The sequence below is a fragment of the Oncorhynchus nerka genome, linkage group LG13 (assembly GCF_034236695.1).
Source record: "Oncorhynchus nerka isolate Pitt River linkage group LG13, Oner_Uvic_2.0, whole genome shotgun sequence".
Taxonomy (NCBI): Eukaryota; Metazoa; Chordata; class Actinopteri; order Salmoniformes; family Salmonidae; genus Oncorhynchus; species Oncorhynchus nerka.
In genome coordinates this window covers 69,843,915-69,869,096 of record NC_088408.1, presented here as the reverse complement: position 1 = coordinate 69,869,096, position 25,182 = coordinate 69,843,915, and the positions used below count along the sequence as shown (strand labels likewise).

At 42.5% G+C, this 25,182-nt stretch overlaps 1 protein-coding gene across 2 annotated transcripts in view; it reads left to right on the top strand.

Annotated features, from left to right (window-relative positions):
- The window catches only part of LOC115140002 (dedicator of cytokinesis protein 5), a 31,495-nt gene extending 11,522 nt beyond the window's left edge, over positions 1-19,973 (top strand). The window contains exons 2-51 of one of the 2 annotated variants that reach the window (XM_029677974.2): positions 353-436; positions 730-770; positions 857-912; positions 997-1,093; positions 1,253-1,401; positions 1,514-1,649; positions 1,758-1,915; positions 2,174-2,255; positions 2,540-2,669; positions 3,489-3,561; positions 3,952-4,094; positions 4,332-4,457; positions 4,592-4,716; positions 4,945-5,043; positions 5,285-5,357; positions 5,497-5,600; positions 6,475-6,655; positions 6,869-6,966; positions 7,057-7,146; positions 7,318-7,418; positions 7,566-7,700; positions 7,803-7,908; positions 8,252-8,322; positions 8,433-8,539; positions 8,650-8,786; positions 8,916-9,011; positions 9,301-9,399; positions 9,747-9,917; positions 10,046-10,146; positions 10,312-10,370; positions 10,614-10,768; positions 10,883-10,968; positions 11,118-11,274; positions 11,522-11,562; positions 11,914-12,004; positions 12,151-12,270; positions 12,870-12,959; positions 13,806-13,910; positions 14,359-14,500; positions 14,761-14,842; positions 14,929-15,013; positions 16,391-16,477; positions 16,665-16,841; positions 17,026-17,109; positions 17,202-17,339; positions 17,571-17,734; positions 18,079-18,229; positions 18,346-18,496; positions 18,705-18,823; positions 18,922-19,973. In XM_029677974.2, coding sequence (XP_029533834.1) covers positions 353-436; positions 730-770; positions 857-912; positions 997-1,093; positions 1,253-1,401; positions 1,514-1,649; positions 1,758-1,915; positions 2,174-2,255; positions 2,540-2,669; positions 3,489-3,561; positions 3,952-4,094; positions 4,332-4,457; positions 4,592-4,716; positions 4,945-5,043; positions 5,285-5,357; positions 5,497-5,600; positions 6,475-6,655; positions 6,869-6,966; positions 7,057-7,146; positions 7,318-7,418; positions 7,566-7,700; positions 7,803-7,908; positions 8,252-8,322; positions 8,433-8,539; positions 8,650-8,786; positions 8,916-9,011; positions 9,301-9,399; positions 9,747-9,917; positions 10,046-10,146; positions 10,312-10,370; positions 10,614-10,768; positions 10,883-10,968; positions 11,118-11,274; positions 11,522-11,562; positions 11,914-12,004; positions 12,151-12,270; positions 12,870-12,959; positions 13,806-13,910; positions 14,359-14,500; positions 14,761-14,842; positions 14,929-15,013; positions 16,391-16,477; positions 16,665-16,841; positions 17,026-17,109; positions 17,202-17,339; positions 17,571-17,734; positions 18,079-18,229; positions 18,346-18,496; positions 18,705-18,823; positions 18,922-19,026 — 5,558 coding nt within the window. In that variant the 3' untranslated portion in view covers positions 19,027-19,973. Of the gene's footprint in view, positions 1-352; positions 437-729; positions 771-856; positions 913-996; positions 1,094-1,252; positions 1,402-1,513; positions 1,650-1,757; positions 1,916-2,173; positions 2,256-2,539; positions 2,670-3,488; positions 3,562-3,951; positions 4,095-4,331; positions 4,458-4,591; positions 4,717-4,944; positions 5,044-5,284; positions 5,358-5,496; positions 5,601-6,474; positions 6,656-6,868; positions 6,967-7,056; positions 7,147-7,317; positions 7,419-7,565; positions 7,701-7,802; positions 7,909-8,251; positions 8,323-8,432; positions 8,540-8,649; positions 8,787-8,915; positions 9,012-9,300; positions 9,400-9,746; positions 9,918-10,045; positions 10,147-10,311; positions 10,371-10,613; positions 10,769-10,882; positions 10,969-11,117; positions 11,275-11,521; positions 11,563-11,913; positions 12,005-12,150; positions 12,271-12,869; positions 12,960-13,805; positions 13,911-14,358; positions 14,501-14,760; positions 14,843-14,928; positions 15,014-16,390; positions 16,478-16,664; positions 16,842-17,025; positions 17,110-17,201; positions 17,340-17,570; positions 17,735-18,078; positions 18,230-18,342; positions 18,497-18,704; positions 18,824-18,921 lie in introns of both variants that reach the window. The other variant, XM_029677973.2, reaches the window with a different exon arrangement.
- The last annotated feature ends 5,209 nt before the right edge of the window (positions 19,974-25,182 follow it).

Below are 25,182 nucleotides of genomic sequence, written 5' to 3'. Positions count from 1 at the left end.
CAAAGCAATTGAGGGCCCTTTTATTAACTGCATTTCCAGTATACAGCCAATACCGAATTTCACGTACACCATGAGAATGCACCTGTAAATTCTTTCAATGCATAAAAAAAGTTTACTCTAATTCAAGCATGCTTTTTCACAGCGCAAGAAATACCCGACTACCCATGTACCTTTTATCAGATATGACTTGGGAAAAGGCCAAAGTCGATAAGCTTTTCTTGGCTCTTCATATAATTTTTCTGTCTCCACTTCCTTTATCTTGAGCTTGCTGGGGATTGTCATTTTGTGTTTGTATGTTGGTTCACGTAGTAAGACTGTCTCTCTTTTCGCCCCCGCCTGTCAATTCTCTCAGCAATTTATAATTATGACTCCAGAGGCGAGCAGGAGCTGTCTCTCCAGGTGGGAGACACTGTACATATACTCGAGACATTTGAAGGTGAGCATGAACAGTCTAGCCTCACTCACATACAACAAGCTGTTACACGTTAAGGAACAGTTTGCAACACTCTGGAACTTTGTAAAACATTGAACCAAGGCTGTGCTCAATACCAGACATGCATGGAAAATGATCAGCGATGTTTAATGAAATGCTCTTGAAAGATGAAACAGTCAATATTAGCATCTGGATTGAGTTTGCCCTCTTCTCATTAATCTTATCTTATCTATTGTATTTATTCCTATATCTCTGTCATGTCTCTTTATCCATCTATCAATCTCTAATCTCCCCAGGCTGGTACAGAGGGTACACATTACGGGACAAATCACGGAAGGTATGGCAACAACCGTACATCCGTTCATAGTGTTTCATTGAAATGAGAAAATAGTTTGAAGAAGAGGTTTATGTTTCATCTCACAGGGCATTTTCCCAGCCTCGTACATCCACCTGAAGGAGGCGAAAGTTGAAGGGACAGGGTAAGGTGTCACTCATTTCATGTCATGTTATTAGAAATGCATTGTATTTGGGATATCTGGTTATTTCTTTCCTTCCCCCTTCAGCCAACAGGAAATAGTTATCCCAGGAGACCTACCACTGGTACTGGAACTCGGTGCCACTCTGAGGGAATGGGCACAAATATGGTACAAGCTGTATGTGGTACGTGGTAAATATTAGTTTCTTATCAATCTCCCTACTTGCATTTTATTCACATTACCCTTATACTGTTATCCAACTCTGACATTCACTCTGTTTGGAAAAGTGTGATTATGTAAGTATGGGAGGCTGTGATGATGAATATGACTGTTTGTTTGACAGAACAACAAGACCACTCTCTTCAGGGGCGTACAGCAGATGGCCTACAGCCTCATCGAGTATCGATCTCAGATAGTGTCAGGAACATTACCCAAGGATGACCTTGTGGAGCTCAGGAAGAAAGTCACAGCTAAGATTGATTATGGAAACCGGTATGAATTGTACTCTAATTCCACTGTGACATAAACGTGCTTGTAAAGTCATTGTGCTAAGAATATGCCCTTGTAAATCTGTCTAAAACTATATGAGATTCTTTCTGTACAGGATTCTGGGTTTGGACTTGGTGGTGCGAGATGACGCGGGGAACACTCTGGACCCGGACTGCACCAGCACAGTCAGTCTGTTCAGGGCCTTTGAGACTGCATCCCGCAGTATAGATGACAGAATACAGGAGGAGAAGGCATGGGCTAGCTGTTGTTTTTCTCTCTCATTTGTCTCTCTGACTAATACTGGTTGCCCTGCCAGTGCATTGTGTGTTCGCTCATATAGTGTCTGTGCTCCTCTGTAGACCCGGCTGCAGAACCTGGAGATGAGGCGCCAGTCCCTGTTCAGCACGGTGCACACCTACAGTCTCTTCGTGAACCTCAAGAACTTTGTGTGTAACATCGGGGAGGATGCAGAGCTGCTTATGTCACTCTATGACCCTGACCAGTCTGAGTTCATCAGGTCAGATATCAATGTATTCAATTCATTGCATTATAGTAAACCAGATAACATCACGGCCAATACCATTTTCTGACACCATAAAGAAGCTTTTGTCCCGTAATCATGTGTATTCCATGTCGCATATATGCAGATATTGCATAACATTGTATCACCCTTTTGATATATTTGTGTATCTTGTCAAACACCGAAAAAAGGTTGTTACAGAGTGGCTATAGTGAGGTAAGTGATTTGGGATTCCTGATTTGTTTATGTCTGCAGTGAGAACTTCCTGGTGCGCTGGGACAGCATGGGCATGCCCAAAGAGATTGAGAAACTCAACAACCTGCCTGCCCTTTTCACGGTAACAGATGAAACCCTCCCTTCTACTTTCTGTCTTTTTTCTCTGTTGTAAATGTAATAAACTAGTAGCCATGTGGCCTGACAGATGGGTAGTGACAGTCCTTGGATGGGGCATGCTATGCCATGCCATTTATTTCCTCAGACAGGCTCTGAACTGCTCACATTAAGCTTTATGTAAGCAGATTTGCATAAGATATTGAATATTTTCTGCCAAGAAACTTTAATTGTACTTGCATTATGTAGTTCTTATCTTTGCATTAAAATTCTCTCCTCCAATCTGGTCAGGATCTGAGCAGCAGTGACCTGATTAGGCCACGTCTCTTCCTCGTCTGTCAGATTATCAGAGTGGGCAGCATGGAGCTCAAGGAGGGCAAGAAACACACTGGAGGGTTAAGGAGACCATTTGGTGTGGCTGGTGAGATGTCTTTTAATGCTTCACTATATTTGTTTGCTCACATTCACACATTCAATGGAATTCAATTCATCTGAGATCAGAACACTTCCCATACTCCGAGTTTGAGTGAATGGGTAAATTGACAGCCTAAATAAAAAGTTACAGTAGGAATCCCTGTCCTTGATAAAAGCCAGACACACCCTAAGCACACCTGCACCTGCTTACATTCCTGACCCCTAAAACACTTCCAGGTTGTGTGCCTCGCCAAAGAAGTCAGGGAAATGTTTTTAACAGCCCTCTTTGTTTTGAGTGAAGGATTACATGTCTGTGTTGGATGAGAAATGGTTTCCTCGGGTGTCACAACAAATGGACTGAACCCAGAATCATTGGGAACAATAGAGAGCTCTCATTTACCTCAGCTATTTCCTAAGAAATGACACATTTTGAGAGAAAGAGGAATGCCGACTGAACCATCTATTGCAACACAAAGCTCAATGTCACGCAGACCGGCCTACTGGAATCCTACCTATGCTGTTTTTGTGGAATTCTCTTGTTCTCATTGCTTCTCTGGTACATTGCAACAGGTGTGTGAGGGCCCTATAACTCGTTTTCAAACACAAACAACATTGTGGCTCTTCTCTGTAGTTTACTTAATCAGAGTGAAATACCTCTGCTGTAAAACAGCTCGAGCTGGGAAATCAAATACCAAAGATATTAAAGTGAGGCCATGCTAGCAGCAGCAGTGGCAATAACTAGATAATTGAATTGATATCAGCTTATTATATTAGCCATGGCCCCCTATCACCACAGCATTCACAACGTCATCGTCTCTGTCCACAGTGATGGACATCACAGATATCGCCCATGGAAAAGCAGACGATGAGGAGAAGCAGCATTTCATCCCCTTTCAGCAGTGAGTGTTTTAAAATCTCCAACAGCCTCTGCTCATTTTCACCCTGTGTTAGTGGTCCCCACTCCCCAGTCCATTTAAAATCAACCTGCTCTTATACCATTATAGTCAAATGACAAATGGCTTGAACTCTGTTAGGATACAGCATTATGCTTTCTATTGCTATACCATACTGTAGATCAAGTCTAAGTTTGTTGTGCAGTGTTAACAAAAATGCAACTGGAGACTGTTTACTATTCCTTCTTGGTCACATGCACTTTTATATTTTGTGGATTTTCACCTCCCGTATCTTAATATGCTTTTCGTTGCTCTATGTTTGTGATCAATCCACGTGTCAGTCCCACTTTTACAATCTATTTCTCCCCCTCTCCTATTCCTTCCCATTTCTCTCAGGATAGCTATGGAGACCTACATCCGTCAGAGGCAGCTCATCATTTCTCCTCTCCTCCCATCCCGGGTCATTGGAGAGAACGAGCCTCTCACCGCCGTCTTCAACAAAGTCATTAACACCCGGGAGGTCAACCACAAGGGCCAGGGTAAAGAGAGACCCTCACTGACATGATGTGGCAACAACTCACCAAGTTTGCCCAGAATATAGCAGAGTAGAACAGAATATGAAATACAAAGGAATATAACTCGTAAGGGGCTTTTGAAATATGGGTCTCGGTTATAAATAGGACCATTACAGGTTGTGTGTATCGATTCTGAACATTCTGTTACTGTGTCTGTCTTACTAACTTTGTCTTCATTGACGGGCCCTGTTGGGTTCTCAGGACTGTTTGTGACACTGAAGCTGCTTCCTGGTGACCTGTCCCAGGTCAGGAAGGACTACCCTCACTTTGTTGATCGCACCACCGCCATCGTCAGAAAGATGGGCTTCCCTGAGATCATCCTCCCAGGTGCCATAAGTTTACATTTTCATCTTTTGTAGCTGAATTGTCTGAAACAATGGGTTGCAAACTTTGTAGCTGCCTTTACAGCAGTGACAGGCAATAGATCATTGTTTAGTATTAACCAACTAATTCTCCTCTAGGGTATGTGAGGAACGATATCTATGTGACCTTGCTGCAGGGGGAGTTTGACCGCGGTAAAAAAACGTCACCCAAAAATGTCGAGGTGATGTTGAGTGTTCTAGATAACGATGGCAATCTCATGGAGGTAAGGGTGCCGTTAACATTTATATGTGCTTCCACCTTTCTTTCTTTAACAATTTTGACCTCAAGTATTGCATGTCGGTCATGTAGGTTGGTTGACTGTAAGACATTGTAGTTCAGGGTTTATTATAAAATGACCCCAATTAATGTTTACATGGGATGTATAAAATGTTCTTATCTGCAAAACAAGTATCCTATGTTTGACTGAAGCTCATTCCATCCCCTTGAATAGAAAGCAATATTTCCTGGAGCTGGATATGATGGGATCACAGAATACAAGTCTGTAATTTACTACCAGGTCAAGCAGCCGAGCTGGAATGAAACAGTCAAGGTACAGTTCACTTACCAGCATCCCAGGTGTTTCTGTCAGGACTCTCCTCATGGTGGCTCAAGTTCAGCAATTACTTTTCCAAATGAATTTGGCTCTATAACAATAAAACCTTTAGAGGAGATATTGCCAAGGATTGTTTCACGCATACAAAATGCTAGACAGACACCAGATATGACTTTCTCTATCTATAATCTTGTCATGATACACTCCTCTCCTCATCCTTTTCTTCTCCCCCTACAAGGTGACTATTCCTATTGAAGATGTGGGTCGCTGTCATCTCAGGGTGATGTTTCGACACAGATCATCTCAGGACTGTGAGTGCCTCACATTTCTAAAACACTCGACAGCCGGGCAGCCTGCCCTAACCCTCTGGGAGCTGGTCAGCATGAGTATAAATGTGTTCCTCAGAGTTGGTTGATTGGGTCCCCACTGACACGACTGTGTTTCCTTTAGCTAGAGACAAATCAGAGAAGCCGTTTGGCATGGCGTTCGTCCGCCTGATGAAAGGAGACGGAACCACGCTGAGAGACGGCAGACATGACCTCATCGTCTACAAGGTGGGACCAGCACACCATTCTATTACTGTCACTAGGGTTGTTAAGGGAGGGTATACTACTGGAAACGTTTGAAGTTTACAAGCAAGCTACCAGAGTTTTGGTATCTTTCAAGGATTTTATGTAATCTATCACAAGACATCTCGTGGCCCTTTTGGTTACTTCAAATTATCACAGGTGTCTGTAATTGTCTCTGGCCCTCTTGTGGCTTTATCACATATGAAATAATTAAATAAGATGATATAAAAAATGTATAACGGCAAAGCTGTAAAACATTCGCCTAAATTTAAACTTAAAATGAAATTTGAATACCATTGGTGTTTAATATGAGGGTTTCAGCCTGATATATTAAGAGCGTTGGGCCAGTAACCGAAAGGTCGATGGTTCGAATCCTCGAGCTGGCAAGGTGGAATAATCTGCCGTTCTGCCCTTGAGCAAGGCAGTTAACCCTAACAACAAGTGCTGCCCGGGCGACCATGATGTGGATGTCGATTAAGGCAGCCCCCCGCCCCTCTCTGATTCAGACGGGTTGGGTTAAATGCAGAAGACACATTTCAGTTGAAGGCATTCAGTTGTGCAACTGACTAGGTATCCCCTTTCCCTATAAAGATTTCAGTAACATTGGTAAATTACCAGTAGCGTTGCAACCCTAACTGTCACAGACCCTGTATGATGTAGACATCTTGGTGGAACCAGAAGGTTCTGATACATTTGACTACAGTTGGAGATCTTTCTTTCCCTGTAGGGATTATTTTTCATTATCGATTAAATAGTGAAGTAATTATATTTTATATAAAATACAAAGCTCCCTGGTCAATGAATATCAAATTACATATCAATGAATATGTTTTAGTATTATATATATTTTTTCTCTTAGGTTGACGCAAAGAAGTCTGAGGATGCAAAAACATACCTGACTCTGCCAGGCTCCTGGGCTGAAGTGGAGGAGAAGGAGAGGCAGACAGGGAAAACCTTTAACCATTCAGGAGTCATCCCACTCACCAAGGACAGCTTCCAGATTGGCACTCTCACCTGCTCCACTAAACTCACCCAGAATGGTACTGTTGTAGGACACAATCATCTCTAATCTATGAGCACCATGGTGGAAATGGATATGAAACAATATATTAAGTATCAAACCGCCTCTAACAAATAGAACCAAACTCGGCTCGTAATACAAATCAGAGTGGTGTTGACATACTCATTCAAGTTTATATTAAATCCAAGGGTCAGTAAAAGTGATATGCTGCTGTTCCTCTGCTGTTTTCCAGTGGATCTCCTGGGCCTGTTGAACTGGAGGTCCAACCCTGAAGAGCTGGACCAGAACCTGCAGCGCCTGATGGAGGTTGAGGGGGGGGAAATTGTCAAGGTGAGTCTGACTGCTCCAGAGTTAGCATTCTTAACTGGCTTTACATACAAGGACACCCTAGCCTAATGCATTTGTCTTTTGTGGTCTTAGTTTCTACAGGACACACTTGATGCCCTCTTCAGTATCATGATGGAGACTTCAGAGGAGGAGACTTATGACACTCTGCTGTTTAATGCTCTGGTGAGTTCTGTACTCGTGGGTTACTTACTTGCATTAAGTTATCAGGATTAATGGCATCTGTCATTAATATACCAAAAGACAATTGTATATTAGAAATTATTAATGTTACACTATTTTCAAGCGGGATTCTATATTACACTGGTTCCTGACTGTGCTCTGCATTTCTTCTAGGTGTTCATAATCACACTGATTGGAGACATCAAGTTCCAGCACTTTAACCCAGTACTGGAGACATACATCAACAAGCACTTCAGTGCCACTCTGGCTTACATGTGAGTCGAGCTCTCTCCTTTCTCACATTTTCATCTCTATGCCGTTCATTTTTCCTTCCTCCTGTTTTGACACCTCACCACCCATTCAGAATTCATTTATATGTAATTACTGGTGTGCCTGAGTTCCCTATTCCATTTATTTTTCAGGAAGCTGACCAAGGTTCTGAATTACTATGTGGGCCATGCAGATGAGCCTGTCCTAACCGAGAGACTGTACTCAGCCCTCAAAGCCCTCAAGTACCTGTTCAGGTTCATTGTGCAGTCCCGGGTCCTCTACCTCAGGTATCATAGCCGTGACCTTCCTTCCTCATACATACTAGTACATTTGCGAGACAATATTAGTTTGTTTGTGAAATGAGCAATGTCCTTATTTTGTTTACTCAGATTCTATGGGACCAGTGAGGATGCTTTCTTCAACTCCATACGGACACTCTTCCTGTCCTTCAACACACTCATGGACAGACCGCTGGATGAGGGAGTGAAGATAAAGGTGAGTTGGTTTAGGGGAGAGAAACTGGGATTGGCACTTACATGGTACTTCATCTTCTTTAATGTACACTTTGTTAGCATAGCATAGCCTGGTAATGCAACATTTACTGTGTTATTCTGATAATTGTCAGCTGTTCAAACCAGATTACCCGTTCTATGTTTATGGAAGCCTTATGCTGGCTTCGTGAAAGATAGTTGAAGTCAAGTTTTACTTGATAAACTGCAGAAGAATGTGAATTAAAACACTTTCGAGCTGACTAGAGCTGTAAAACACAGAAGCCTTATCCAGTGATATTTCCCCCGTGTTCTTTTTTAATGACTTTTGAGACCTTCGTCTTTTTCAGGGGGCGATACTAAAATACCTTCCCACCATCATTAATGACATCAAGAACGTCTTTGATCCTGTGGAGCTCAGGTAACTCCTTGTAATGACTTTTCAACTGTTGAATCTGCAGAAATTATACTTTTTCCTGAATATAAAATGTCCTTGTCTCTTTCTGAATTTCATCCTGTCTCTCTCACTAGTGTTCTTTTGACTAAGTTCATTGAGAGCATCCCTGACTCTCAGCTGGTGCGCCAGAAACTTGGTTGCATGTGTAAGATGGTGGAGAGTGACCTTTTCAAACAGTCAGGTACTGTAGCGCCTCTCTGGCTCAAACATAACTTTAGAATGATCTCTATTTAAAAACAGAACCACAGGATGACACATTTGAATAGGCTCTATTCCTCTTTGACCCCACAGAGTGTCGAGATGTCCTCTTGCCGCTGGTGACAGACCAGCTGAGTGGGCAGCTGGATGACCACTCCAATAAACCAGACCACGAGGCTTGTGTTCAGCTGCTCAGCACTGTGCTGGACAACCTGGACCGCAAGAATGTGGTGAGTGGCTACTGGCTATAGCACACCTCTATCTCTGCCATTAGACACATTGAAATCCGTGACATCCATAACTCTTAACTGGATTGGTTTTGATACATTCATTTTTGATCTGACCTGTTTGTGTCCCAGGGTCCAACCCGGGGCCATGTCCAGCTGATAATGGAGCGGCTGCTTCGCAGGGTCAATCGCACTGTCATCAGCATGAGCAGAACCTCCACTCTCATTGTAAGACTCATACTCAGTACTCTTGACAGTTCTTCATCTAACTCAAAAGAAAAAGTCAAGTTATTTTCAATTGTTCATTTGGAAATGATTTATTTTAAGTTTCCATGTACAAGGCACAGTCCTGAAAAGCTGCTTCTATGCATCCTATAAATAACTTAGTCGGCAGTTATAAGCATACAACAATGAATGATAGCTTATAATTAACTTCAAAGCATAAAACATGTTATATGTGGGAACCTAAAGTAGTTTTACAACTAAGGTGACTGATGCTCTGTTATCTCAATGGCAGGGTCATTACCTAGCCTGCATGACCGCCATCTTGAAGCAGATGGATGACATGCACTACGCCCACTACATCAGCACCTTCAAGACCAGACAAGACATCATTGTAAGTGGGCCGGCACACCTCCCCTGCCCTGGGCATAACTCTTCCTGAATCATCCAGTCGATAGCTGGCATTCAACCACTGGTGCTTGTAACTGCTTCTGAAGTGATTATTGTTTATAGACATTTCATGGGACTGACTTGGAACATTGTGAGGATCTTCCTGTCCTTGCATCTTTACTGAACTGTGTGGGTCTAATATGAGAAATGCAAGGGGACTGCTGTGCATAGTTCAGCATGTTACTAATCGGTCAGAAACAGAACCCCACACGTTTGTGCAGACATGAGATGCATACATCTAGGTACTTCCACTACAGGCAAGGTAACTGTTCTCTCCCGGGCCCACTACAGGACTTCCTGATGGAGACATTCATCATGTTTAAGGACCTGATGGGGAACGTTTTCCCCTCTGACTGGATGACCATGAACCTCCTGCAGATTGGTGTGTTTCTGCGGGCCATCAACCAGTACTCTGAGGTCCTCAACATGTACTTCATGGACCAGACCCACTTTGAGCTGCAGGTGGGTCTCCAGTCGCCACCTTCTGATGGGGTGGACAAAATACATCCGTGTCTCTCTGCTAATGTAAACTTATTTAGGTCAATCATTGTCCCAATGTCTGTGTAAAAACTATCATATTTTATTTTTAGCTCTGGAACAACTACTTCCACTTGACTGTTGCATTCCTTACCCACAAGTCATTGCAACTGGAATCCTTCTCTCAAGAAAAACGGAATAAAATACTGAACAAGTATGTTTTCTTTGGTTCAATTAGTTTAAATACAAATTCCCTTAAACTATTAATACAAAATCAACATTTCCACAGAGAACTGAATTTTATGTATAAGAAATAGTGCTGTAAGTTCGTGTGCATATGCTCTACAGTATATAGTATAATTCTATGTTGTGGTTACAGGTATGGAGACATGAGGAAGAGCATTGGCTTTAAGATCCGAGATATGTGGTATAATCTTGGTAAGCACTGTCCGGGGGTTGTTATCTCTGTAAGACAGAAATTCAACAAATAAAGACATCTATATAATGGCCTGTTCAGTGGCAAAAGGCTTTGAGGACAATGTTTTATTGCCTAGTTTCATGGTGGTGGCCTGCTTTTTGTTTACCGCTTTATGAGTTTACTGTCCTTTGGCTCTCCATTTTCATGCAAACCACTTACTGCCCTTTCAAATTATGTTGCTTCTGACTTTATGCATCCCTCAGGCCCCCACAAGATGAAGTTCATCCCGGCCATGGTGGGGCCCATCCTAAAGGCTACCCTGGTGCCTGAGCCAGAGCTGAGGAAAGCCACCATCCCCATCTTCTTTGACATGATGCAGTGTGAGCACAACTTCAATCCCAGCCGCACCTTTAACATGGTGAGATAGCTGCCCACGGTAGTGCTTCCTGCCTGGCTTTACAGTATCACTGTACACAGAGGTTCCCAGCTTTATTTGGCTGAGCAGATTTTTTTTGTCTTTCTGTACCTGTAGTTTGAGAATGAACTGATCACCAAGTTGGATCAGGAGGTAGAGGGAGGCCGTGGGGATGAACAGTACAAAATCCTGCTGGAGAAAACGTAAGCACCCTGACAATAAACCTGTGAATCATTCAGAGGCGAATTCCTTTTTCTTATTAGTCATACCTCATGATTTCATAGTCGAGACCTAAATATGGACTATATAACTCCCTTATTCATTGACATTTTGCATTGTTGGTATTGTGTAGACTACTGGAGCACTGCCGGAGGCACAGATACCTGTCTCAGTCAGGGGAGGAGCTGGCTCTGCTGCTCAGCAGTCTGCTGGAGAAGCTACTGGCCTACCGCACCATCACACATGACGAGAGCCCTGAGCTCCGCATGAGCTGCACCGTTAACGTCCTGGTATGCCCTTACAGTACATCACTAAGAGACAGGAGAGCCTACCAGGTGCTAACTAACACCTCAGACTGGTTTATGTGGAACTCAAACTCTAATCAGAAAATATTGAGCCACACTCGCCACCTCAGAAGAATATTATATCAAGATGTTATGTTTCTACATTGAACCAAGTGATTTTAACCCCAAAAATATTATCAAACAATTGTACAGAAGCTGAGTTTTGCTGCTGTTTTTATTCTGGTTGTGACAGAACTTCTACAAGGAGAAGAAGCGGGAAGACATTTACATTCGGTGAGACCGATGATTCAATGTATACTCTTCTTTGGATCCCATTCTGTTAGCTATCACTCTGGAGAAACAGGAAACGGTCTCTGCACACTTCCAGTCAGATGCAAATGTATTTTAATTATAGCTGAGCTTTCGGGTCAGCCGACCTTCTTCAGAGCAAGGTCGACTGACCGAAAGCTCAGCTATAGTTCAAATAAATGTACATCTGACTGGAAGTGTGCGGAGACTATATTTTCTTTGTTTCTCCAGTTTTGCATTTTACCTCCAGCACCTTTACAAATCAGCTTTGGGTGTGCGGTAGATTCTACCTACTATCTGTTAGATATCACTCTAAAATACTGACCTCGTCCTCAGGTATCTGTACAAGCTAAGGGATTTGCACCTTGTCTGTGAGAACTACACGGAGGCAGCATACACCCTGTTACTTCACGCCGAACTCCTCGAGGTCTCAGTCAAATTAACATTCAATTCGACTTTCAATGAAAACAACAGTCTTTGGCTTATTTCCCTAAAATTCCAGTTAACATACTATAACATACATTACTAGAAAACTAAATGCACTTTGTGTATTGTATATATTGCCCTCCTCAGTGGTCTGACAAGCCCTGTGCCCCACATCTGATCCCCGGTCATGGCAAACATGTCTGGACCCAGCAGGAGCTCAAAGAGAGACTCTTCCAGGAGATCATCTGTAACCTGGACAAGGGCAAAGTGAGTTCCCACCCTCACCCAGTGACCCTATTAGGAAGCATGATGTACATATGTGGTCAAATATATTGTCACCCTTCCACTTTGCAATGGAGCAGAATGTTCTGTTTTCTCTTTTCAAAAATTGTTGAATGGCTATTTTTACCTTGTAAAGTAGATAATGTTGGGACTTTTTATGAAATGCTTTGGTTCTGTGCTGTTGTGAATCAAACAAATACATGTATGAACAACAAAAGTTTTTTTTTATTTCAACTTATTCGAGAAGAAATTGGGAACCGTGCAAGGGTGCCAGTATATTTCACAGCATATGTAGTCAGAGATCATATGCTACTTACCCCTGAACATACCATATGAGCTACTGTCAGAAATATTTGTGTCTGTTTCATTTGCTGCAAAAGAAGCTGAGGGCCATATTCAATCAAACATGGTTACCAGATTTCTGGGTTAGGCTAAACATTTCTCCTGTTCACCACAGTACATCAACGATTAAACCTGCTGTTAGGGTTTGATTGAAAAGAGGTGTTAGTGATGGACAGATGGTGATGTCTAAACCATGTTCACATCCCGTGTCTTTTTACCAACTGCTGCATTTATTTGTTCAGATGTGGGAGAAAGCCATTGAGATGGGTAAACAGCTGGCAAAGATGCACGAGAACCAGATGTTCGACTTCATGGAGCTGAGCCAGCTGCTGGTAAGAGGACTTTATCATTTGCTATCGTGTTTTAGTCTGAGATTTAATCAAAATATTGTCACCACTAAATATAAATTGTCCCTAAAGCAAACAGTAAAACCAAAAATGATTATCCTCTTAGTTTTTACACGTAAAAAAAAAATGCTTGTGAAGGTTCCACTTACAATGCCAGAAAGGGATAGCCCACTGCGAATTTAGTGTGAGGCCTTTTCAATAGGACTAGTTCAACTGCTGTACTAATAGGCTTTTCAGTGCCCACAAAGACTAGGAGTTAATTATGCCAATAAATTGTTCACGATACATTGTCAATGGCTAGGACGACCATGTCTTGTCTAAGACAGAAAGTCATTTCAGCTAGCTCAATCCAAATGACAGTGATAGTTGAAGAAAAAAAACAACCCATTACTGCAGAAACAATTTGAGGAAATGGGGAAGATATCAGAGTTGCTGCCACACTTGTGTCAAACCTTTTTATCCAATAGTCCCACTCATTGCCGGTTAACATACTGGCATCTGCCATTAGGAAGTAACATTCAGTTAATTATGCAGTGATACTCTATTTTAAGTCATGTTTTTGTAAATACTGTGTCATCGTGGTATTCAACAGTCCTTATCTGCAGTGGAGTTGTACAAAAACGTTGTTTTACTACACTGCTATGAATCTATGTTCATTATGGATCCTGTTCATTTTTGACACTTAACTAAATTAAGTGCACAGGGAACTGGTTAGCTTCTACAGTATTTTAAGTGTTTCCTGTTGTATGTTATCTTTGTTCCCGATTGTGGCTCTGTTAATTTAGCTCATTGTCACTACAGCCTCTATACTCTCCCTACTGTTGTACACAGAAACAGCAAGCCCAGTTCTATGAGAATATAATGCATGCCATGCGGCCTCAGCCAGAGTACTTTGCTGTGGGATACTATGGCCTTGGATTCCCCACTTTCCTCAGGGTAAGATTATTACGTATTTTCAGAAATCCAGCCTCCATAGCACATTTCAAGTTCTGTCTCATTTGCCTGAGATATTTATATTTATGTGCCTTTTATTCATTTTATTTATGGAACTCTCCATAAAATTAAATGATAGTCAATATTAAAAATGTTTCACGGTGATGATGTAGCATGCAGGCGACACTAGTTATCAGTTCCATAAAGCAGTGGGGGATTCTATGGATTGAACACCTTCCATGATCTTGTCAGGTTAGAATAGCCTTCATTTGGCAGACGCACGTCTATTTCTACAGTGCAGTGGCACGTTCCTGTCGATCACAGTCCATCTTTGACATCTTCTGTAGCATGTCATTCAATAACAACGTTCAAATTAAATCCTATTGTTCACATTTAATTTGCTACCGTATATGGAGGCTCACCATATCTGTGAACGGATTTGCTCATACAGAACAAAGTGTTCATCTACCGTGGTAAGGAGTACGAGTGGCTGGAGGACTTCAGTCTGAAGCTGCTGTCGCAGTTCCCCAACGCAGCCAGGATGACCAGCACAGCGCCCCCTGGGGACAACATCTGTAACTCCCAAGGACAGCGTATCCTTTAGGCCTGTTGCAGCATGCCCTCACGCTCCCAGCTATGAATGCTATTTAAATGTTAATTGGTGTTAATGCTTCTAGTCAGGACATTATTCAGTTGATGTATTTCCCATTTCTAGGTAAGTCTTATTATACCTTTCTCAAGGACAATTTTGAGCCAGTAATCCACTGGCCCCCGTCTCCGTTTCCCCCTACAGCACTAAAAAGGTTTTCGTTTTCTAATAATACACAGTCCTATCCTTACCTGCTCTTCACAGATATCCAGTGTTTTACAGTCAAGCCAGTCCTTACTGTGCCCGCCCAGTTCAAAGACAAGGGTGTTCCTGAGCAGATCCTGAAGTAAGGAACACAACAGCTTGTGGTTGAATACATTTTCTTAGTTCTTACTCATGCAACTCATTTGTTTGTCCCTCTTCCTCTCCCAGCTACTACAGAACCAATGAAGTGGACCAGTTTCAGTATTCCAGACCCTTCAGGAAAGGCGCAAAGGACCCCGACAATGAATTTGCAGTGAGTACCTGGCACACAGCTCAGACTCACCATGCTGCAGAGCCCTAACAAAGACTAATTCCTCCATTCAACGCACACACTCTAAACTCAGGAATGTAGCCCTTTTCCAATCAAATGCATTTTTATTTGTCACATGAAATGCTTACCTTCGAGCCCTTAACCAACAATGTAATTTAAGAAATAGAGTTAAGAAAATATTTACAAAAATGAACAATCTTTTTTTTTTTTAGTTACACAATAAAATAACAGTAACGAGGCTATATAAAGGGGGTACTGAGTCAATATGCGTGTAGGTAGGGATGAAGTGACTATGTATAGATAATAAACAGTGCATAGCAGCAGTGTAAAAACAAGGGGAGGGGAGGGGGGGGGGGGGGGCGGCAATGTAAATAGTCCGGGTGGCCATTTGATTAATTGTTCAGCAATCTTATGGTCTGTGGGTAGCAGCTGTCAAGGAGCCTTTTGGACCTAGACTCGCTCTGTTACCGCTTGCCGTGCTGTAGCAGAGAGAATAGTCTATGATTTGGGTGGCAGGTGACAATTTTTTGGGCCTTCCTCTGACACCGCCTAGTATATAGGTCCTGGATGGCAGGAAGCTTGGCCCCAGTGATGTACTGAGCCGTACGCACTAGCTCTCGATGGTGCAGCTGTTGAACTTTTTGAGGACCTGGGGACCCATGCCAAATTTTTTCAGTCTCCTGAGGGGGAAAGGTGTTGTTGTGTCCTCTTCACGATGTCTTGGTGTGTTTGGACTGTGATAGTTTTTGTGGATGTGGACACCAAGGAACTTGAAGCTCTCAACCTGCTCCACTACAGCCCCGTCGATGTGAATGGGGGTGTGTTCGGCCCTCCTTCTCCGGTAGTCCACAATCATCTCCTTTGTCTTGCTCATTTTGAGGGAGAGGTTGTTGTCCTGGCTCGACACTGCCAGGTCTCTGACCTTCTCCCTATAGGCTGTCTTACGTTTCCAGTGATCAGGCCTACCACTGTTGTGTCATGAGCAAACTGTTGGAGTCGTGCTTGGCCACGCAGTCGTGGCTGAACAGGGAATACAGGAGGGGACTAAGCACACACCCCTGAGGGGCCATGGTGTTGAGGATCAGCGTGGCAGATGTGTTGTTGCATAACCTTACCACCTGGGGGCGGCCCGTCAGGAAGTTCAGGATCCAGTTGCAGAGGGAGGTGTTTAGTCCGAGGGTCCTTAGCTTAGTGATGAGCTTTGAGGGCACTGTGGTGTTGAACGCTGATCTGTAGTCAATCAACAGCATTCTGACATAGGTGTTCCTTTTTGATTAGCAGTTGAAAACAAGAGGTTGTTGCTCAAAACATTTGTGTTGTTGACCATTCAGTCGTCATATTTTCCGCCTCATGTTACAGACCATGTGGATCGAGAGGACAACTTACATCACAACCTATCACTTCCCAGGGATTCTCAAATGGTTCGAAGTGAAGTCCATCTCTGTTGTAAGTGTCATCATCATTACTGATAGAAATCACAGTAATACAAACTTACTGGTGTTAATGTGCTGTATGTTTAATCTAAACACTGTTGAGGACTCCCTACCACCCATAGCAAATAGTTCCTACTCACCCAATTTGGTCTTTTACACTTTGATGTCTCCTCACCTCTCCTGGTTTTCCTACTGGTCAGGAGGAGATCAGCCCTCTGCAGAATGCTGTGGAGACCATGGAGATGGCCAATGAGAAGCTCAGTAACCTGGTGCAGCAGCAGGCCTGTGACAGCTCCACGTCCGTCCACCCACTCTCCATGATGCTCAATGGCATTGTTGACCCTGCCGTCATGGGTGGCTACTCCAACTACGAGAAGGTTTCACTTGACTATTACTACCTAGGAGCTTGAATCCTATACAATTTTGTTTCACATTTCATTGAAGATTTGTAACCTGATATTCTTATTTTCTAGGTCACTGTTATTTTAGTTAGTATTTAATGTGCATATGACATCTTCAAAAAATGCTAAACTTGTTTCCACCCCCTTTCTGTCTCTACAGGCATTCTTCACTGACACCTACATGCATGAACACCCAGACGACCTTGAGAGCATTGAGGTCCTCAAACATCTTATTGCCCTCCAGGTAAATTGTAATTCTCTCCTTGTTATTGAACCTGTACTTAGACATACAGTACCTGCTATAAGAACAGAGGCTCCCTCCTCCTCTCCCCTCAGATCCCTCTCCTGGCTGATGGCATCCGAATCCACGGAGAGAAATCCACGGAGCAGCTGAAGCCCTTACACAACCGCCTGCTCACCTGTTTCTCAGACCTGCGGGAGAGAGTGGAGAAGCATTACGGCGTCATAACCCTGGTCAGTTTCCAATGGCAAACTCTTATTTAATGTAAGATTGTGACAAATGTAGCTATTGGCTCCTCTGCCTCCCTATCAAACTTCCCTCATTCAAAGCAGAGTGTACATTATATTGCTGCAGGACCATAAATCTTGCTTAAGGCACTCTATTGTTGTTAGTGTTTTGCCTGTCATTCCGCTTAGCCCCTGCCAAGTTTCCTGATGATGTTTAATCCCATTTGTGTGTCCCAGCCCTGCTCTCTCACTGAAAGGAAGAAGAGTCGTGTGGGCTCTGTAGTGATGCCCTACATCCTGTCCTCCACCCTGCGCCGCATGTCCACTGTCTCCACCACCTCCTCAGGCCTCTCCAGCGGCTCCACCTCCTCTAACGGACCCTCCCGGCCCTCCTCCCAGGAGTCAGTCCCCCTCCTCCATCCTATCTCCTTCTCCCCCGGAGTCAGTCCCCCTCCTCCTTCCTCCCCCCTCCCCGGAGTCAGTCCCTCCACTCCCTCCATCCTCCCTCCCTCTTCCAAGGAGTCAGTCCCCCTCCACTCTCCCTCCTCCCTTCCTGTGTTTGTCTCCCTCTTGGGCTAGTGTAGTCTGGTGTAGTCTATTTGTGTTGCTATGTTTGTCAGGAATATTTGTCTGTGCTTTTCCACATCTCACAGTGTGACATTCTGAAGTGTTGCACATGCCAGTATAATCCTCTAACTGTACACCTCCCCCTTGTCTCTCTCTCTGTCCTGATATCCATCATCAGTTCACTGTTGTCCCGTGACACTGCCAACGATCGCCGGGCCTCGATGTTGTCCCGCTCTGAGGATGACAACCGGATTGGTCGAAAGAACCGAAAAGAATGGAGTGTGAGCAAGTCACAGGTTTTAGTGGAGAGACAGCCAGACATAGATGAGGTAGCTACAACTGTTTTTGGCTCATGCACTAAGGCACAAATGGCTAATACATTGACAGTAATTACTTGACTGTGATTTCAAGGAGGGCTGTATCTTTGTACTCTACTCCTTAGCAGACCCTTCCAGAGAAGCCGCAGAGACCCAAAAGTCTGCAGTTTGGGGATCGTCGCCTGACCCTATCTCTGTTCCAGGGTGTTTCCTCTCACCTCAGCCTTGACAACCCACTCAGCCCCCTGCCAGCCTCTCCTCAGACTCCTCACAGCTCCAGTATGTAGCTTAGTTACACACAAGGCATACCTACAAAGCTGCCTATCCTACACATCCTTAAAGAGATGCTTACAGCTTCACTCTGCACACAGACATATAGAACCCTGTGTAGGATATCTGACCTCTTGTCCATGTAGTTCACACACAAATAGTTTTAGCTGTAATGCATCCTAAAATGTGTGTGTTTTGTCACTCTCTCTCTCTGCAGCTTATTCATCTCTCCCCGGTGATAATGATGCCACCACTGACACTCCCGGAACACCCCCACCCATGCCACCAAAGAAACATCCCCATGAGATGTTTGACATCTCCCAAAACTCCCTTGAGGTATATCTTCACTGAAAACATCTATATTTTTTTGTAAAATGCACATTGTGAAACAGAATATTTTTAACATTATCATTTTTTCCCCGGTCTCTCCATAGTTCCACCCTCCTCTGCCTCAGAAAATTGACAGCAAGCCCCCTCCACCTCCTCCTAAAACCAGGAAGTCTATGTTCCCTGGCTCCTATGAGAATAATCCTCAGTGAGGATCCTCCACCCGGACAGCCCCTCTCATCTGGTTCAGAGACCTGCTGCCTGGGAAAAGGGTTTGGTTCACCTTGTGGTACTGTAGCACTTTATTACAGTACTATTTCAGGACCAGTACTTTTACCTGTTATGTACTTCAGAATTACATGTCAACAATTGATATTTCTGATACTTACTACGAGTTATTCCAACAAGCTGGGTACGTGTTGTGTGTGTGCCCTGTGAATCTCTAAGAAACAGAAGCATAATTGTTTCCATACTAAAGTAATTGAATGGTATGTTGTAAAATGGAGTGTGACAGATGTCTTTGTAAGCCGTGGTGCATTGGGTCACACGCCTTTTCATATTTTGAGGAGAGTCCATTTATAGTCTAGTTTCCTGGGAATGGGGAATTGGCTAAAGGTGGATTTAATTCATGATTTGGGAAGTGTATATATTTCTGAAAAAGCAATAATAACAATGACCTTAGCATATTTCCCAAGGGTCTTTGAGATGTTGTTGTATATAGTGTAGTATATATTTAGGGAATATCACTGCAAGGATAAGGAATGACCAAAGCTTCAATTTTGTCTTTTGTCATTATGTGTTGGAATCACACTGGACTATTCATAATTTCCAGTGCCTGTTTTGGGCATTCGTCAAGAAAAGCACAAGTGGTGACTGCATTTTCATGTTTTATTATGTGATATAGCTAGGTGAAAACATTTTTATTTTAGAATCACTATTGCTGATCAAGAGCAGGGAATTTATGGTCTGTGACTCAGAACTGATTTTCAACAGACTTTGATTCTATTGTTGTTGATTATATAGTCTAAATCTATGGTTGCGACCCTGGATGACTTTTTGGTTCCCTCGACCCAGTCATAGATCATAGGTTGTACATGCGTAGTAGTCCTTTTGGGGGGGAATTGAGATTTGTAATAAAAATGGCAACAAATTATAATACAACTGTTCCCCAAAAACGTTTGTGGACGATAGTCACATTGAATAACCTTGGCTAACTCATAAATACTGAGTAACTATGCATTACATATTTGTGTGATGAAAGCACACTAAGATAGTACCTCAATGATTTCAGAATCTTTAGAGACATGCACTGGAAGGAATTCATGTAAATTAGATTTTTTTAAATGGTATATTTTTGACGTTTTATAAAAAACAAATTATTGTATGTCTTGAACTCATGCTTTCTATACAAATCCGCTTGATATATTTAGCAAGTTTTAACACGGTATGGCACAAACTCAATAATCTGTTTAAAGTTGGCAGGTATTTTTTTCCTCCCAAGTCCTGGTGCATTTCATAGTTTCATTTTATTACGCTTTTATTGATTCATTGTTGTATTACTTTAACTTATTTGAAAGATTTCAAGTTAATTGGTATGTGTTCATCAAGCAACTTGAGTTGGACAGATAGAGACATGGTCATTTACATCGGTCTACTTTCAACAGTGAACATTTCAACTTGATTTATATATCAATGTATGCATTGTCTTTTATTATTCGGTTTCATATAGTTGTTATTTTCAAAACAATGCAATGCTCTCTTTGTCCTCTGAATTGCTCATCTATGCATGTAATCTTTCAGAATTTCAGAAATGACCTTTTCATGTATGTAGTGCAAGAATGAGTCAGTATTTTAGGTTAGACTATTTCCAGGGATCAAAGATATTTTAGAAGGGATCTAACCCTTTTTAAATGAGTTTTTCTAACAATGATCAGAACAGATATTTGTAAAGAGATTTAAAGCTTTATAGTAGCATGAAGAGATGTAATATATATATTTTTTACCAATAAAACTTGTAAATCCGACCAAACAAAAATAAAGAATTTAACAAACTGCTCTGTTGAAGGTATTGTTACAGAAGGCTAGACAACCAGTCTCTGTCCTCAGCAGAATCATTATCCTGTACTCATATCTATTGCCGGTGTCATCCCTTATCTCTTATCAAGGACATATCAGGCACTAGTTGGGACTTCATTATATATTTTTTGATTAATAATTATGCGATAATTGAGAGGATAATGAAGGACCTTGACGTCTGGTGAGATGGTATGACAGTGAGATTCTTTTCATTCTGTCACACAAAGCCTCATTTTAATTCTGGTAAATAGTGATGTGGAATGTGAGAATTTATGTCTGGCAGTAATTTCCTTGAGATACCAGAGGTTCTGCATGTAATTGTGCTTCAGTCATATTCATGCTTTATTTTTATGTTGTGTATTGAGAAAGAGAACATTCTTCATAGCGGTATTAAATGTATCAAGATCACAACATTGTTTCTTTACGTGGACTGTAGTATAACACAAGACTGTTCCCTATATGTGAAAGCAGTCTGTTTCTGTACAGTGGTGTTGCCTGGGCTGGGGAGGGAGAGGGCTGGGAAGTGTCATTTATTGCAGTAGGCCCTGTGTGATATGTAGATACTGGTCTTGGTAATCTGGCCTCCTAATGGCCTCTTCCTTCCTGTCAGATACTGGGGGGGACAGGATATCACTCTCCCTGCAGTCCCTGAGTCACATGACTAAAGAAGTGATGCTTCCAGGCTGCCCTGTGATATTCGCTCATCCATGGACGAGTTTCACGAGACCTGGTTTTTATTGTCAATATTGACCAATAGATAGAAGCCATTGACCAATAGATAGAAGTAGACTTAAATGAAAAGTCTGCCCAAAAACTAACTTGAGTTTGCATCATACAGGGATGATTTCTGTATTTTGAAAGTTACATATCTTGAAAACCTGATTGCTGACAAGCAAATCATTTTGGGACAAAATGAAACAAATAACAAAAAAATCGTTTTTTGGGGTGGAGTTTTCCTTTTAAGTGCAGTTGAGTGATCAGAAATACCCCTGTGTATCTCCATATTAGACTTCACTAGATGGTGCTAGAGGGAATGTAGCAATGGGGTATTGTCAGTGTTGCCGAATTATGAAAGATCATATGGCTGTCACATATTTGTCTTAATATTTTAGATTTGTGAGCAGAGGTTCTACAGAACATGTATTCATCCACTATACATGGCACAGATTTTCAGCAAAATATTTGTGTACACTTCAAATGCAGTTTGATTGGTGGAGTGTATTGTTTGGTTGTTATGCTAATGACCTGGTTATAGATGTCAGAACAATTTACTGAACCATTTTAATCCCGTTCGCTATGCTCTCAGAAAGACACAGGATAGTAGCTGTTGAGATCAGAGAAACAGGCTGTGGCAAAGGCCCCAAAATGACTAGCCATGATATTAATAAGGCCTGTAAATCTTAATATCTATAATGGCAAAAGACACGGGAGGTTATTTAAGCAATAAGGCCCGAATGGATGTGGTATTTGGCCAATATACCACGTCTAAGGGCTGTTCTTACAGAGTGCCTGGATACAGCCCTTTGCCGTGATATATTGGCAAAAATAGCACAAACCGCCGAGGTGCCTTATTGCTATTATAAACAGGTTTCTTTCGCCTCCATATTCTCTCATATACCATGGCTTTCAGCCAATCAGCATCCAGGGCTTGAACTACTCTGTTTATTATCATGACTTAATAACTACACCCATGATAAAAACGGCTTAATTAAACTGATAACAACATTAAACAGAGACAGGGCTATTATAAAATAACATGTGGATAAATAGTTTTTAAGCTATCATAGTTTTATGACTGGAAGAATAAGAAACGCATTTAACCTAATGATGAAGTGAAGTGGTCAGACAAGCAGATGGCTCTAAACCCATACTATCCAAACACGTTAAATGTACGCCAGCTCACTGCCTACCCTGGTCTGACCTCGGTGTTCAACTGTGAGCAGAGCTGGTTTTGCATTTGGTCTCTGGTACCTTCAGCCAGGACCGACAGGGAAACTCATCCAGGCAGACATTGTAAGAGTGGAGGAGAACCTTCCAGAAGTTCTTACCATAAGAACCAAGGCACTGAAAGTGATATAGAAGAGTAAAGAGAGCACAATGGCATTATCTTTCTTCACCGTTACCTGATAGTACATATAGAGCAACCAACAGTACCAGGGTCATGTTATCAACCGCATTTCAGAGTCCAGCTTAGGCGCGTGGAAACCATTGGTACTGGTCTTAATGTGCTGGAGATGGATGGCCAGGTGAACAAAGATGGATATGCAACACTTTAGCATCAGTACTCCCAGGATGATGTCAGAGAGGACTAGATAAATGGTGATCTGTATCATGCACGGGTTGTCATTAGACATGATGGCACCGCAGTTCTTGTTTTCATGTGTTATTCTCAGGGACGAGAACAGTCCACATGGGCAGACAGGTTCTGAGACCACACAGGGATGACCAGGACTACAGTGCTTCAGGATGGCCTTTGGATCTTGGTGTAGCAGCGGATGGGCTCAATCACCAACTCGGTGCTGTATTAGAAGATCAGGGAGGCGGTGGTCCACATGATGGTGAAGTTGGCAGACCTGTCCGTGGCCAGTCGGCAGTCTATGTTGCCCATGGTCATCCAGAGACTGCAGAGCAGCTGGTGGGCACAACTGGCCACAGACAGAGCTGTGCTGGTAGTCTCACGGGGTCAAGTGTTTGTTCTGCCTGTAGCTCTTTAGGCTCATCAGGAAGATGTACAGGTTGAAGAACATAGTGAGGACGGCTATCAGGCCAGTTATGGCTCAGATATGCACCTTATTGGCTCCTTGCATTGTGCTGTTGGTTCTCTAAACTATGTCCACCAGCTTATTTAGGTGCTCTAAGATAAAACCAGAAATGTTGATAGTACAATGTGATGAATACAGTAGAAGTCAGAAGTTTACGTACACTTAGGTTGGAGTCATTAAAACTCGTTTTTCAACCACTCCACAAATTTCTTGTTAACAAACTACAGTTTTGGCAAGTCGGTTAGGACATATACTTTGTGCATGACACCAGTAATTTCTCTAACAATTGTTTACAGACAGATTATTTCACTATAATTCACTATCATAATTCCAGTGGGTCAGAAGTTTACATACACTAAATTGACTGTGCCTTTAAACAGCTTGGAAAATTCCAGAAAATGATGTCATGGATTTAGAAGCTTCTGTTAGGCTAATTGACATCATTTGAGTCAATTGGAGGTGTACCTGTGGATGTATTTCAAGGCCTACCTTCAAAGTAAGTGCCTCTTTGCTTGACATCATGGGAAAATCAAAAGAAATCAGCCAAGACCCCACCTATCTCAGCTCGCTGGTCACCATAGCAGCACCCACCTGGAGCACGCACTCCAGCAGGTATATCTCTCTGGTCACCCCCAAAGCCAATTATTCCTTTGGCCGCCTCTCCTTCCAGTTCTCTGCAGCCAATGACTGGAACGAACTACAAAAATCTCTGAAACTGGAAACACTTATCTCCCTCACTAGATTTAAGCACCAGCTGTCAGAGCAGCTCACAGATTACTGCACCTGTACATAGCCCATCTATAATTTAGCCCAAACCACTACCTCTCCCTCTACTGTATTTATTTATTTTGCTCCTTTGCACCCCATTATTTCTATCTCTACCTTGCACATTCTTCCACTGAAAATCTACCATTCCAGTGTTTTACTTGCTATATTGTATTTACTTTGCACCATGGCCTTTTTTTTGTTGCCTTTTCCTCCCTTATCTCATCTCGTTTGCTCACATTGTATAGACTTATTTTTCTACTGTATTATTGACTGTTTTACTCCATGTGTAACTCTGTGTTGTTGTATGTGTCGAACTGCTTTGCTTAATCTTGGCCAGGTCGCAATTGTAAATGAGAACTTGTTCTCAATATGCCTACCTGGTTAAATAAAGGTGAAATAAAAGACTCAGAAAAGAAATTGTGGAACTCCACAAGTCTGGTTAATCCTTGGGAGCAATTTCCAAATGCCTGAAGGTACCACGTTCATCTGTACAAACAATAGTACGCAAGTATAAACACCATGGGACCACGTAGCAGTCATACTGCTCAGGAAGGAGACGTGTTCTGTCTCTTAGAGATGAACATACTTTGGTGCGAAAAGTGCAAATCAATCCCAGAACAACAGCAAAGGACCTTGAGAAGATGCTGGAAGAAACAGGTACAAAAGTATCTATATCCACAGTAAAACAAGTCCTATAACGACATAACCTGAAAGGCCGCTCCGCAAGGAAGAAGTCACTGCTCCAAAACCACCATAAAAAAG